We start from the raw sequence: 15,157 nt of genomic DNA, 5'->3' as shown, positions 1-15,157 counted from the left end.
TCCCTGTGACTACCTTCTGTTCCCAAAAATAAAACTGAAAATGAATACTTGCTACCAAGGAAGAAATACAGGGGGGGCAGGGGGGAAAGCTAGAGGATTCAGAAACGGTATCAATAGATGATTACAGGCAATGTTAATCAGGAATGGCGGAAGCACTGGGATAACAAGAGTATTTTGAAGGTGACTAAATGGGTTTTTCTGAAAGTTTAATTTACTTACTGTATTTATTTTTTTACAATTCTGGGAATTTTTTGACCCCCACCATATACACAAGTATATTTATACCACATCAATAAAGAATAAAATTGTCTCACCTGTTTGCTGTAGAGCTTCCAAGAGGCATTTGTACTATAGCATACAGGTGTATCATTGTAATATTATCAAAACATGAATATTCAACACTGTTCCAGAATATGGTGATAGTTGAATCAAATAGGTAAGCATTTGAATGTTCAATCATTTTCTGATTCTCTTTACCAGTCACAAAAATTTTCCATTTTATTTGGAGATCTCTGAAAAACAGATAAACTAAATAAGCATGTGCTCACTTAAGAGAAAAAATAATTTAGACTTCTTTAACTACAAGTCTTTGTCTTCACTGATATTTAACTCATTCTCATTTTCAATTTTTGACAGTCTTGATGACAACTGGTTGAACAGAGCAGACCATTTTTGCTCTCATCGGCAATATTTTCTACCTTCCATTAGAGTTTTCAAATACCACCAGGCCCGTCAGCAGATACTACATTCGAACAGTTCCCATCAGCCTCAGGTTTTGCCCTTGTTAGCCATGCCCAATAGAAATCTCAAAGGGGGACCTCTCAAGAGCCCCCTTCTCTAGAAATACAAACCACCTCAAATGGCTCCAATCAATCTACATGTTGCACTGGCTTCATTTAGAGGTCCGCCCAGATAGTCAAGATTTCTGCCATATCATGGAACCCAGGCTCTGAAATTCTGAGGGAGGTACAAGCATCAGCAGTTCACTCAATTCATGATCATAAAATAGGATAAAAATTTAAACTGACCAGTAAATTTTGAGAGGTTATTCCAAATATCTAGCTTCTTCTTTACCCATTGATTTAATGTTCCAACTGCTGCTGCTGTTGTTGTTGCTGCTGCTGCATCAACCTGTCGAACACCCACATATCCCATTCCAAGCTCTGTCCTCACCTGCAGTGATCTAGCAACTCTTTTTTAAGCAAAACTCATAATTTCCAATTTGGATGTGTGGATTATCAACTTCATCGTCTCACTAGGCTGCAACCTGCTCTTTTCTTACAGTTCATACCATGCAGTCATAGAATCCACTTGGTAGCCATTCTCTAGACATTCACCATGATGTTCAACTTGTAACATAGAGGATAAAAACCTTCTTGCAATATTTAAGATGTATAGCCACAAATACAATTCAGTCAGGCTGTCTTAAACATCTGTTATAAAAATCTAAATGTTATCTCTTCACTGACAAATATGATAATTTACACTTTTGTTTCATTGTTGGTTGAATAACTCTGTAGTTCCAGTGGGTGGCTACATTTGATTTTATGACAGCTTGTTGGACATATGGTAGAGTTTCCTTAGCATACTTAGTATATGTATTTGCGCAAATAAATGCTTCAGCACAAATAAATGCTGCATTAAAATCAGCGTTAATCTAAGCAAAATAAATGCTGTACTCAAAACACACACTGCAGTGAATCTTTGAGCTACTAAATAGCTCGGTCTTGTAGCAGCTCACCAAAATATGTGTTCCATATTTTAACTGCATAATTGTAAGATGTATGGAAACCCAAATATTTTTTCAAGCTTTCCTTAAAACAACAAGGTCCTTGAATTTGTGATCATTCACATTAGATATTATAATGATGTATGATATCTTGTGAAACCCAGGGATTCAAGTGTAATGAATAAAAGGCAACAGGCAGGCATGACGTTGAAATTCTTGGAGCAAGTATACACTCAGAACTTTATCAAGTATACACTTTAGCAGTGGTTATTTTCTAAATATTTATTATAATTTTTTAAGAAACAAATGATGAACTGGTAATTTTACCAAGTTCTCATAATCAAATGGTGAGAAATGGAAATAAACACCTGACTCCGATAAACATCATGGTGTAATAAACACAGCAGAAAGGTTACTCTGAGAGAAATAAATGCTGCAGCGTCTATTTGCGCAAACACAGTAACTATGATGACAGAAAAACATCCTGATTGGCAGAGTATTGCAGTGCACTGGCTAAAAGCATGGACTTTAAACCAGAATGTTACCATTCTCCACATTAGACAAAAACTTTTGACCCTGAAAAAGTCACTTAATTCACCTGTGTTCCATTTGAAAACAATTACATTTTTTTCCTAAACTTGGATAAATCTAAATAAATGAAATAAACTTTGGTGTTTACTGCACACATCATCAATCTGCAAATCACTTATGTCTTTGGGTGTGTACCACCTCTGACTGGCATGGTGTGGTTTCAGCTTGGGTAGTGTGGCAAATATAGTGAACTTCAACAGAGCTGGTATTTCACTGCTGCAGGCATGCTCATCCCATATGTCCAAATTCATCCTCACTGCTGAGCAGCAACAAACAAGCCTCATGGCCAAGTGAGACAAATTAGAAATGAACTGGTGATGAGGCCAAAGGTGAGCTTACAGTGCAAATTACTCTTTAGGCCTTGGACAGAGACCAAGAGAGACATCACCCACACGTTGCAACATGTGCACACTTTATAACTGGCACAATTACTCAAATGAAACCTGTTGGACAGACAGATGCTATCTTTCACTCAAAATACTGACACACACTCAATACTGAGGATTTCCCTCATTGAATTCTTTCTTACACTAGCTCTGTATAAGCACACCAATCATTTTTTTTCCCATAAGCCATGCTTTTAAGCTACAAATGGCACTACATTATAATTTTACCTTACATTTAGACCCTCTATGTAAAAAGTTTAATATAATTTGGATTACATTTAGTTTGCCACATAATCAGTCAAGTATGATTTACATCACAGTCCACCTAATCACTCTGCTTATCGCTAAGGTATCTTCTGAAAATATCTACTATTGTTGGAACTATCAAAGCAAGGTATTATAACCATTTTCATAAGTTAAAAGGAATGCTGACCCAAGCACTGCCATAACCCATGGTCTCCTATGTTTCAGCTCTGTACCAATTTTAGCACTGCAAACTAAATCACTAACTGTTACAGTTATATAAATGTAATGAATTATTATTATTATTATTATTATATTAGCATCTGCTCATTAGACACATTATTAAAATCTTTTTGAAAATAAAATCAAAAACACTTGTTGCTTCCTTCTTGACTTCTAGTATATTATTAAAATGGATCATCTTGAATAAATCCACATTTATTGTTCTCTAACACACCTTCTTCTTCTTCTGGCTGCTCCCGTTAGGGGTTGCCACAGCGGATCATCTTCTTCCATATCTTTCTGTCCTCTGTATCTTGTTCTGCTACACCCATCACCTGCATGTCCTCCCTCACCACATGCATAAACCTTCTCTTAGGCCTTCCTCTTTTCCTCTTACCTGGCAGATCTATCCTTAACATCCTTCTCCCAATATACCCAGCATCTCTCCTCTGCACATGTCTAAACCAATGCAATCTCGCCTCTCTGACTTTGTCTCCCATGTACTCATTTCTAATCCTATCCATCCTCATCACACCCAGTGCAAGTCTTAGCATCTTTAACTCTGCTACCTTCAGCTCTGTCTCCAGATTTCTAACACACCTAAACCGAATAAATTTTTTTCTGGCTAGTCTTTAATAAATCCTTCCATTACTTGATTTAAGGTAACGCATGTTTTACAGAGTTGACATGATCACCAATTTGAAATGAAAATACAAAACCAGCCTGCAATAATGTTTAAAACCAGTGTTGTATAGTAATGAGGTAGAAATATTTACTGTTACAGTACTTAAGTAGAAATATTCTCAAAACATAACTGAAGAAAAAAATTCTGTTTTTTTCTTTTACTTCACTACATTTTGAAATGCAAATAGCTACTTGAATTCCAATATACTGTATTTTGCTAGACATTCACATCTGTAATATTACACCAGAAAACAAAAGGGCAATGCAAAATAACACAATTTTTTTCTTGTTTTTTTAAAATACCTGGTGCCCTCGCTTTTATAAAATTTCATTTGTAAGAAGAACCTGGGACAATTTTTAAATGCATGGCGCTGCTGATACCACCTGATCATTTATGCAGTCATTCCTTACATCAGCCCACTGAACAGGGCAGGACTGAATGTCTGGGGTGGGGCTGAATGTTACAGAATTGCAATCCCAATCGGAGTTATTTTCACAGCGGATGCTGCTCCATTGCACTTCGCTTGGAGGAAGGCTGGGAGTGCCTGCCTGATCACAAACATATGTGTGAGGGAGCCCATTGGGTAGGCGCCTCATTAATTCCTCGAAGGGCACGGCGCATTCACACCCGTGTCCTGTCAGAAGAATTAGTATAAGAGGAGCCAGCACAGGACAGAAGGGGGGGTTCAGAAGAATGTGTGAAAGAGAAGGGAGGTTAAAGAGAGGAATAGAAAGAAACAGACAGTAGTGAGTGAGAGCTGGTGCAAGACGGGAGGAAACAGGCGGATGGGAAGGCAAACCCAAAGAAGGAGCATGTGACCGGCACTTACTAGGGCTGAGGGATTGATACTCTTGAGCAACCATGATGTAGCAGGAGCAGCCATTACGCTCAGGGTGTGCTCTCACCAGGAGGATCCAAGAATCGGCAGCAGTGAGCGGAGCAGGGCTTGGTGGCTCCCCGTGGAATGCCATGAGATTAGCGGCTGGAGCATGGGGATAAAGACTTGTCTGGACATCTCACTGTACTGTGTGGCCCAAACAGGGTAAGATGGAGACAGGTCAGTTTAAAAGGATGGCACGAGGGCACATTTTATTGAGATCTTCTTACCTTGTGTTGTTTTTAACCTCGCTTTTAATGAATGTAGTTATTGGGATTTTTAACCTCCACCAGCACCTTTAATTTTATGGATTATATATTTATTGACATTGTAGTGCACTGTGTTGACTGTTTTCAATAAAAGCACTGGAGCACTTATACACCTACCCCCGCTATATGTGTGGTTTCCTCATTCACTGGCTCATCTCTCGGGTATGTTATCAGTGCTAGTGGGGTTCAGAAAGCTCCCTGGAAGGACCCAGTAGCATAGGCCTGACCCGCACTGTCACAGGGCATCCCACAACTAAAAGCATATCCTACTCTGACAGACTTGGAGTGTAGAGGAGGCTGTGTCATGACCTAATACAATTCTTCAAAATTCTCAAAAGGTATTGGTAAAGTAGATCAAGCCAAATTATTTCAATTCAACAGTGAATCATGTACTCAAGGACACCAGTAGATATTAAGGGGAAGTGCATTTAGGACCAAAGCCGGGACGCACTTGTTTACTCAAAGAGTTGTGGGAATCTGGCGCAAACTAGAGAGACACATTGTTAAAGTAGAAACTGTGACAACCTTTAACAAGTACCTAGATGAAACATTAGGTCAGCTTAGCTTCAGCTAAACACACAAGCCTGATGGGCTGAACGGTCTACACTCATTTGTCAGATTTCTCATGGTCTTATGTAACTATTTGGAAAAGTTCTTTGAATGTCACACTAGCAGCAATCAAGTCTAGATAAAATGTTTTATTGAGGCATTGCACTTTGTTAAATAATGTTTATCAAGGTTTGTTTTCACAACTAATTTCACTTAAACTAATTATGTCAATTTTCATGTTATCTGAACAGAAATGAAGGTCATTTTGGGAGTTAGGGAAGGCTTAAAAAGGTTTTTCATTGAAATTAATTGTAATTAGGTGTTCACATCATTAAAATTCACTTTCCTGAAAGCCCTTCATAATGGATTAGCTTCTTAATAAAGTGGAGGAGACCTGTATGTCTCCCCTACTAGCACCTGCTTATTGAATTAGGATACAATCATTAAGATGTCTCCTCACAATGAATGACACTGCTTCAAGCTGCAGTTATTTGGCTCATACTTTACTGACAATAATACAAATCACAAACAAAAAGAAAGCAAGCCTGTATTGTTTAAATTTGAAATGACTATAAGACTACATATAAAACAAGGAATGGTCCTACATTTACTTAACACTTACTCAAGTCACCTTCTAGAAAAGTATCTATACTTTTATTTGCGTATAGTTGTTGGGTACCTTATACAACACTGTTTAACACATATAAAGTACCTTGCATGCAAAGTACAAGTTTCTTAATATTTGTTGATAATTTAAATAAAAAATATACACAAACACGTACATATATTCTAACCTTAGAACTTGCTTAGTTTTTGCAGGCAAACCAGTGTAAGGGTTGATATCCTTCAGCTGGTTCTTTAGCTTGTTCCTGGTATTGATGACTATCTTTCTAATGTACTCGCGCTTCCAGAATCCATCAGGCTTTTCGTATACCGATGTAGCACCAAGAGTTTCACCAGCAATTTCCACGTCTTTTCTCTTCCACATTCTACTTGTAGGCAAACTGCTTGTGTACATTTCATACCAGACAGCACTAAAGGTAAAAATAATATGTAAGGCAACTTAATAAACAGACTAGTACTGATAAAAAGCAACACAGAGTAAACATATCTAAGGTACATTAATATTTCACATTTTTAAATAATTTTGATTAATATTTTAAAATGAAATTCAAAGCATAAGGTTCAGAATAATACTGTATACTGTAATTAAAATAAGGTTTCCAACTGAGCAAAGGTTAGGTTCCTCCTAGCCTTATTTACATTCAAAATCTAACAGTGAGGTCTCATACTGCAAAAACTACAGATATATATATTATATACAGTGCATCCAGAAAGTATTCACAGCACATCACTTTTTCCACATTTTGTTATGTTACAGCCTTATTCCAAAATGGATTAAATTCATTTTTTTCCTCAGAATTCTACACACAACACCCCATAATGACAACGTGAAAAGAGTTTGAGATTTTAGCAAATTTATTAAAAAATAAATAAAAAATTGAGAAAGCACATGTACGTAAGTATTCACAGCCTTTGCCATGAAGCTCAAAATTGAGCTCCGGTACATCCTGTTTCCCCTGATCATCCTTGAGATGTTTCTGCAGCTTAACTGGAAACCACCTGTGGAAAATTCAATTGATTGGACATAATTTGGAAAGGCACACACCTGTCTATATAAGGTCCCACAGTTGACAGTTCATGTCAGAGCACAAACCAAGCATGAAGTCAAAGGAATTGTCTGTAGACCTCCGCTCCGAGACAGGATTGTCTCGAGGCACAAATCTGGGGAAGGTTACAGAAAATTTCTGCTGCTTTGAAGGTCCCAATGAGCACAGTGGCCTCCATCATCCGTAAGTGGAAGAAGTTTGAAACCACCAGGACTCTTCCTAGAGCTGGCCGGCCATCTAAACTGAGCGATCGGGGGAGAAGGGTCTTAGTCAGGGAGGTGACCAAGAACCCGATGGTCACTCTGTCAGAGCTTCAGAGGTGCTCTGTGGAGAGAGGAGAACCTTCCAGAAGGACAACCATCTCTGCAGCAATCCACCAATCAGACCTGTATGGTAGAGTGGCCAGACGGAAGCCACTCCTTAGTAAAAGGTACATTGTATCCCTCCTGAAGTTTGCCAAAAGGCACCTGAAGGACTCTCAGACCATGAGAAAGAAAATTCTCTAGTCTAATGAGACAAAGATTGAACTCTTTGGTGTGAATGCCAGGCGTCACGTTTGGAGGAAACCAGGCACCTCTCATCACCAGGCCAATACCATCCCTACAGTGAAGCATGGTGATGGCAGCATCATGCTGTGGGGATGTTTTTCAGCGGCAGGGACTGGGAGACTAGTCAGGATAAAGGGAAAGATGGCTGCAGCAATGTACAGAGACATCCTGGATGAAAACCTGCTCCAGAGTGCTCTTGACCTCAGACTGGGGAGACGGTTCATCTTTCAGCAGGACAACGACTCTAAGCACACAGCCAAGATATCAAAGGAGTGGCTTCAGGACAACTCTGTGAATGTCCTTGAGTGGCCCAGCCAGAGCCCAGACTTGAATCCAATTGAACATCTCTGGAGAGATCTTAAAATGGCTGTGCACCGACACTTCCCATTCAACCTGATGGAGCTTGAGAGGTGCTGCAAAGAGGAATGGGCAAAACTGGCCAAGGATAGGTATGCCAAGCTTGTGGCATCATATTCAAAAAGACTTGAGGCTGTAATTGCTGCCAAAGGTGCATCGACAAAGTATTGAGCAAAGGCCGTGAATACTTATGTACATGGGATTTCTCAGGTTTTTTTATTTTTAATAAATTTGCAAAAACCTCAAGTAAACTTTTTTCATGTGCATCAACACAGGAAAAAATGTTTCTTCAGGAAAGTTTCCCAGCAAGTACTGGGAAGACAGATCTACTATCATAAAGCAAGAAATGTTTTTGGGCCAAAAACCTTCTGGTCAAAAGATGGCCGAACAGTGTGACTAGCTGGAGAACTTAAGGCTAGGTTGCACACTCATGAATGAGCAGTGAGTGAACTTGCAGGAGTTTCAGTTACATTAGGCAGCAGGACAAAGTTCCTGATGTGGAGAAGAGTAATTGTATTTTTACTTTTAGGGTAAAGGAACAGGTAATGTTAGGCTTCAGATAAGGTCACATCCCTGGCTGAAGTAGGTTTTGTTTTTATTTACATTTTCTGCGGTCATTAAAATGTTTTGTGTGCTCTGTTATTTCTAAAATTTGTTTATGTTTTTTCAGTGTTTTATTTATTGAATGTTGTGTTCTAAAGCAAAGTTAACCTTCTGACCTTGGAGGTAACCCAGGCAGATGGTACACTGGATCTAGAGAACAGCACATGAGTAAGAGAAAGAGTCCAGTACTGTGTATGAGACACCGAGCTGAAAAGTGAGAGAGGGAGTGATTTGTGGTGCTTTTGAGGTGGACAAGGGGGCTCACTCCACCTAATACATAGAATAAAAAAAATACATAGGCCCAAAGTGACAGCAGTGTTTTAATTGTTTTCTTTCTATCTGTAATTTATATTCTACCATGCATTTTTAATAAACACAATATTTCAAATTTTTCGGCTTCCTTGCCATCATTAAGCATCTCTGTAGACACCACAAACGCCCCCCCCACCCCCCCCCCCCTTCTGTTATATCTGGAATCAAATAAGAATCTTTTAGAAAAACATTTCTGCATTTTATTTTTATTTTTATGTTGAGACACGTCACATACATTATTTTTCAATATACTTTTGTATCTTCTGATTAAACTTAACTAAAATGATTTTGGTTGAATAAGCGGGCAGTTACTCACCACTTTTTTCACTTCATGATCACCTACAAATCAAAAATATCTCATAGCATCCTTTAGGGAATGAAACAGAAGAGAATCTGAATGTGCCAAGTTTAGACTATAGAGTGGGTGGTCGACAATTTAACATTTAAGAGGTGTTTAACTGCCAATATCAATTAATTAATACACACACACACACACACACTGTATATAAAGAAACTGACATGTACTTCCGGTATCAAAAATCAGAAAATGCGGATACCAAAACATTTAAAATGTGGGTTTTCAGTACTGGTATATCACATAGCCTAACTGATTCATTACTATAATATGTAAACTCTTTACTTTCCTTAGCCTTTTATTCATAACAAGTAAATCAGAACAATTTAGTAACCTAAAATACTTACTTGCTATTAGCCAACTCTTTAAAGGTTTTGTTGACACAGCTAAGAGACATTAAGGATGAAACATCTAAATAAGAAACAATCTTCAGCAAGATCTCTGGGAACAGGCTAGTAAGAGAAATTCAACAAAATCTTATCATATACACATTTAGGCATTCCTACAGCAACATTTAACAGTCATACTTACATTAAACATAAATGTATTTCAAAGATGTGTTATAAATACCAGTATAAAAATAAACTACAGTATATCAACCCTTCCCAAAAATCTAAAACAACTTCTATAGGGGCATGTACATCATTTGTGCAGAATCATGCAACACTAAGAGATACCTTTAAGAAGCTTTAAATGGGTGTTTAAAAAAAGATCACAGGTTTATTTCAAAACCTTATATTTCCCAAATGATAAATCTTAAATGGGCTTTGATGTCAATTCAAATTTTGCAAGCAGTGGTTGGAGATCTCCCATGACTGTGGTTTATTTCAAGGTTAGTCCCACTGGCAAGATTACCAAGGTGGAAGCTGAGAGCAAACCAGTAATTGTCAATATTTCTTTGGGGAAATGAGACTTATCTGAAATATGCATTAGTTTTATATAATGTGAAATTTAATAAGCTTATTATTTCCGGTGCAAAAACTTTAAGGCCAAATCTGCTACCCAATCAATTTCTGTAGCCCTTCTCCCCAAATTAGTCAAATTAAATCTGCTGACATGTATTCATAGTACAATGAAATTCTTACTTGTCTGCCTCCTTAGAACAGCTGACAAAACTACAATAAAAAGTATACATAACATGCAACATATAAAGTGTATGTATATATGCACAGTCTATAAACTGACATTAAGGCATTAACAATTATTGAAACCCCATCAGAAAATCAACAGATGAAAGTTATAAAGTTAGTATGATTGAGAACTTCAAGTATGTGATGTATGACATCATGGACTGGCCAAAAGAAGCAAATGAAACAGTTGGCCAAAGTCAGCAAAAATGTGACTTTGCTTATAGGAATAAAGGACCTACTAATAAAGGTATTTTCCACCTCCTATTTTAACACCTGGCCAGTAAATTATTACATTTTAACCATTTAATTTTACATTTACATTTAATTTTATTGAACTGCTTCTCGGGTATTTATGTATATAAATGCTGCATAAAACTGTCCTTTACTGTTGTGTTATACTTATAATTCTGTGTAAACCCACAGGTTAAGGTATTATGTAAGAGAAAACTGAATTCAGTTCAATTGTACGTTAGCTCTCGGGATACATTTTCTAAGGAATTTAGGATTTTGAAAATACTTAAATATTAACAAAAATTTTTAAAAGATTAAAAAATTAATTAATTAACAAGCTAATAAAAAGGGCAGGTTCAGTTGTGGGTTGCAATCTGGACCACCTGGACATCGTAACAAAGGAGAGAATAAAAACAAAACACAGTGCCACACTAACACAGAGGACTTTCGGCCAACAAATTATGCAGCAGAAGTGTGTTGGGAAATGTGACTGGGGCTCCTTTATACCAACAGCAATAGGTCTGCATAATTCCTCGCAGTGACTGTGACAGGCAAGTCAGAAGTTTTTTCTTTTTAAAATTTCTTCCTTTTTAGTCATTCTGGTGTGTGTGTGTGGAAAAAAATATATACTGTATATATAGCATGTGTTTGTGTATTTAAACAGCTTCTGTAAAAAGCCAAATTTCAAAATTTCACCGTGAAGACAAAGTTCTGTCTGTCTATCTATCTATCTAGCCATCTAACATAGCTATCTACAAGGTGTGATTAAAAAATATGGTAAATGTTTAAATAAAAAAATGTATTACAGTAAAAGACACATTGCCATTAACCCCCCTCAAGATTCTCCCCCTTGCTCTAAACACACTTATCCTATTGCTCTTGCCACTTTCTGAAGTAGTCCTGGAAGTCCTCTTTCGTAAGTGTCTTTAGTTGCACTGTAATGGCTGCCTTGACATCCTGAATCGATTCAAAACATTCACCTTTCACGGTCATTTTGACTTTGGGGAAGATCCAGACGTTTCACGGTGCTAGATCCAGTGAATAAGGTGGACAAGGACACACCGTAATATTTTTATTTGACAGAAATTGCCATACCAGAAGCGATATGTGACATAGAGCATTGTCATGATGGAGGATGAAACAGTTTGCCCATTTCTCAAATCGTTTTCTATGCACATTATTTCTTAAATGCTCTAATAAGCCTCTGTAATATTCAGAGGTCAACATAATGTTCCTGAGTATAACCTCAGCTCGTACAATTGCATCCAGATCAAAAACACAATCTTTTTCACCTTGATGTTGGATCTTGATTGACATGCAGAAAAATCGAGGCAGCCACAACAGTGCAACTAAAGACACTCACGAAAGAGGGCATCCAGAACTACCACAGAAAGTGGCAAGAACGATGGGATAAGTGTGTTTGAAGCAAAGGGGGAATATTTTAAGGGGGTTAATGGCAATGTGTTTTTTACTGTAATAATTTTTTTTTACTGAAGCATTCACCGTATTTTTTGATCACACCTCGTATGTCTACAAATATGTTTTTGTTTGTGTAGAGTGACATCTACTAAGAAAAGGTGCATCTATTACATACTAATTTGAAGGGTTGAACACTTATGTGTTCAATTATTTTTTCTTTCAGATTTGTAATTAATTTAGACCATTTGCAGATCTGTCTTCACTTTGACATTACCCTTTTGTTGATCGGTGTTAAACAAAGTCTAATTAAATCCACTGTGATTCAATGTTGCAAAATGATAAAATGTGAAAATGTCCAAGGGAGTATAAACTTTTTACGTACTGTAAGAGTGGAGTTTGCACATTCTCCCTGTACCTGTGCAAATGTAACTTTGGGTACTTGTGTATTAGGTTGACTGTCATGTCAGGATTAGTCCTGGGTGAGTGGTAGTGTGTGTTGTCCCCAAGTGTTGCCTGTGATGTACTGGTACCTTGTCAAGTGTGATTTTGTACCTTTAACGTAGTGTTGTCCACTGGATTAAGTGGATGTAAAAATGTTATCTCAAAACATGCAATTTTTAATTGTACCTCTACTGTTAAGATATGCAACCCTTCAGAGTAAACTCAACACTAACTCTTGCTCTGGAACCGTTATATATTTTCTTTGGTACACTTTGACTAATATTTCTAAATTCATTTATTTGCATTTCAATCAGTGCTTGGTCACTTTAAAAGAAAAAAAAAATACACAAACAGACAAAGATTACTTCATCCGATAAATAAAAAAGAAATTCAGACACTCCATTTTTATACTTTAGCGTTCATCAAGTCTGTGTCAAGTGTATGACCAATCCACTAATTAGACTAAACAAGCAAAAATATTCAGATATAAAGTACTATGTTTTAATACAGACAAAAATATTCTAAAAATAAAATTATAGTTTATATTTAACACTGTTGCTTACCTTTCAATGTTCCTTTTTGGTTTTTGAACACTCTGTACCATTCTTTTCCCAGGAACCTGTCGAAATAATCTTTCGTGCACCCTTTGAACATAAATAATAAAAAGGTTATAGAAGTTAAGTTTAGATAGTAAACATTTTTGAAACATCTGTGTTACTTAGTGAAACAGACTTCTGTAATAACTTAAGGCTAATCTGTTAATTCGTCTATTTTACTTACATTTCAAAACATTTTTGCAGGTAACAATCCACCCATCCATTTATCCAGTTTCTAACTTTAATTGTTTTAGAATCACACAAGTAAGCAATCAGTCTATAAGTAATAAAATATGAAAATAATGACTTACCTGCATGAGGATTGTACTGCTCATAAATTGCATTTATAAATAAGATAATTGCCACCTTATCATGGTGGAGGTGTTTGTGCGTCTCCATGACACTAGGAGTTACTTTATCCGGGGCATTATAAAATGAAAAAACTTTACAATAATTGTCAACTGTCACTGACTCCTATTGATTCTATTTATCCTTCTACTGTGCTGCAATAAGTTTTGAGGCAATGATTTTAAACTTACTGATCAGGGTGTCAGAGAGTGGCAATGTGTTGCATGTTGATTACAACATGCAAGGAAGAATTTCACTGTACACTATACTTGTGACAATATTGACCCTATGAAACTACACACTAGGTGCAAATGCCACTTTGACAATGGATGAGATGTCAAAAAAATTGGAACCACCAAGTTTATAAAAGTTGCACAGTTATCGGGACTGGATATTGTCTAACATTGTCCAAAACCAACATGTCAAGACAGCTGGTCCAAGACAGCATAACTGCCACTTTGCTTTGTAGGCACATGAACCTCCAGAAATTTTTGTTACTTCTCCCCCTTTCTTAACACTGGCTCTATCTTTTCTTAACATGAAATTATGATAACATAATGGACTGCTGCATTGTCCAAAGACTATCCTGTGCTTGATGGGACAGACTCCAGGTTTCCTGAGACTCTGCACAGAATGAAGCAGGTTTGAAAGACTGATGGGGTGGATTGATGATTTTATATACATTCCAACTTTGTATATTTCATTCAGTCATTTTCTAATCCGTTTCATCCTGAACAGGATGGCGGGGGTGCTCGTGCCTAACCCATCCAGCACACGGTGCAAGGTAGGATCAAGACCTGGACAGGGTGCCAGTCCAATGCAGGGTGAACACACACACACACACACCAACTACACACTAGGACCAATTTAGTATTGCCAATTCACCTAACCTGTATGTTTTGGGACTGTGGTGAGGAAATCCACATAGACACGAGAAGATCATGCAAACTCCATGCAAGGAGGACCTGGGAAAGAAACTCTCCTTACAGTGAGGCAACAGCATTACCACTGTGCCTCCCTGTCACCTTGTATATTCTGCAATACACAAACCTCTTTTAAAACACAACGTATCTTTAACATTGTATTTTATTACATTCCAACTAGGGCGGCACGGTGGCGCAGTGGTAGTGCTGCTGCCTCGCAGTTAGGAGACCCGGGTTCACTTCCCGGTTCCTCCCTGCGTGGAGTTTGCATGTTCTCCCCGTGTCTGCGTGGGTTTCCTCCAGGCGCTCCGGTTTCCTCCCACAGTCCAAAGACATGCAGGTTAGGTGGATTGGCGATTCTAAATTGGCCTTGGTGTGTGCGTGAGTTTGTGTGCGTTCTGCAGTGGGTTGGCACCCTGCCCGGGATTGGTTCCTGCCTTGCGCCCTGTGTTGGCTGGGATTGGCTCCAGCAGACCCCCGTGACCCTGTGTTCGGATTCAGCGGGTTGGAAAATGGATGGATGGACATACCAACTGATACATTTCAATAAAAGTACTTAAAAAGCAAAGCATTCCTTGTTACAAAAATGCAACCTCATGATAGAAAAGTTATAAACAACAAAAATTGAACAGAAATCGTCACTTGATGCCAAAACTGCCTTGATGTAAAGACG

The 15,157-nt window shown here is 37.8% G+C and overlaps 1 protein-coding gene across 1 annotated transcript in view; it reads right to left on the bottom strand.

Annotated features, from left to right (window-relative positions):
- Positions 1–15,157, bottom strand: part of fbxo15 (F-box protein 15) — a 41,952-nt gene that overhangs the window by 26,138 nt on the left and 657 nt on the right. The window contains exons 2-5 of the mRNA XM_028804441.2: positions 13,181–13,261; positions 9,744–9,848; positions 6,346–6,585; positions 315–512 (exon numbers count right to left, since the gene is read on the bottom strand). Of these exons, the coding sequence (XP_028660274.1) occupies positions 315–512; positions 6,346–6,585; positions 9,744–9,848; positions 13,181–13,261 (624 nt within the window). The remainder of the gene's footprint in view (positions 1–314; positions 513–6,345; positions 6,586–9,743; positions 9,849–13,180; positions 13,262–15,157) is intronic.

Source organism: Erpetoichthys calabaricus, chromosome 6 (assembly GCF_900747795.2).
Source record: "Erpetoichthys calabaricus chromosome 6, fErpCal1.3, whole genome shotgun sequence".
Lineage (NCBI taxonomy): Eukaryota > Metazoa > Chordata > Cladistia > Polypteriformes > Polypteridae > Erpetoichthys > Erpetoichthys calabaricus.
This window is presented reverse-complemented; position numbering and strand designations above follow the sequence as displayed.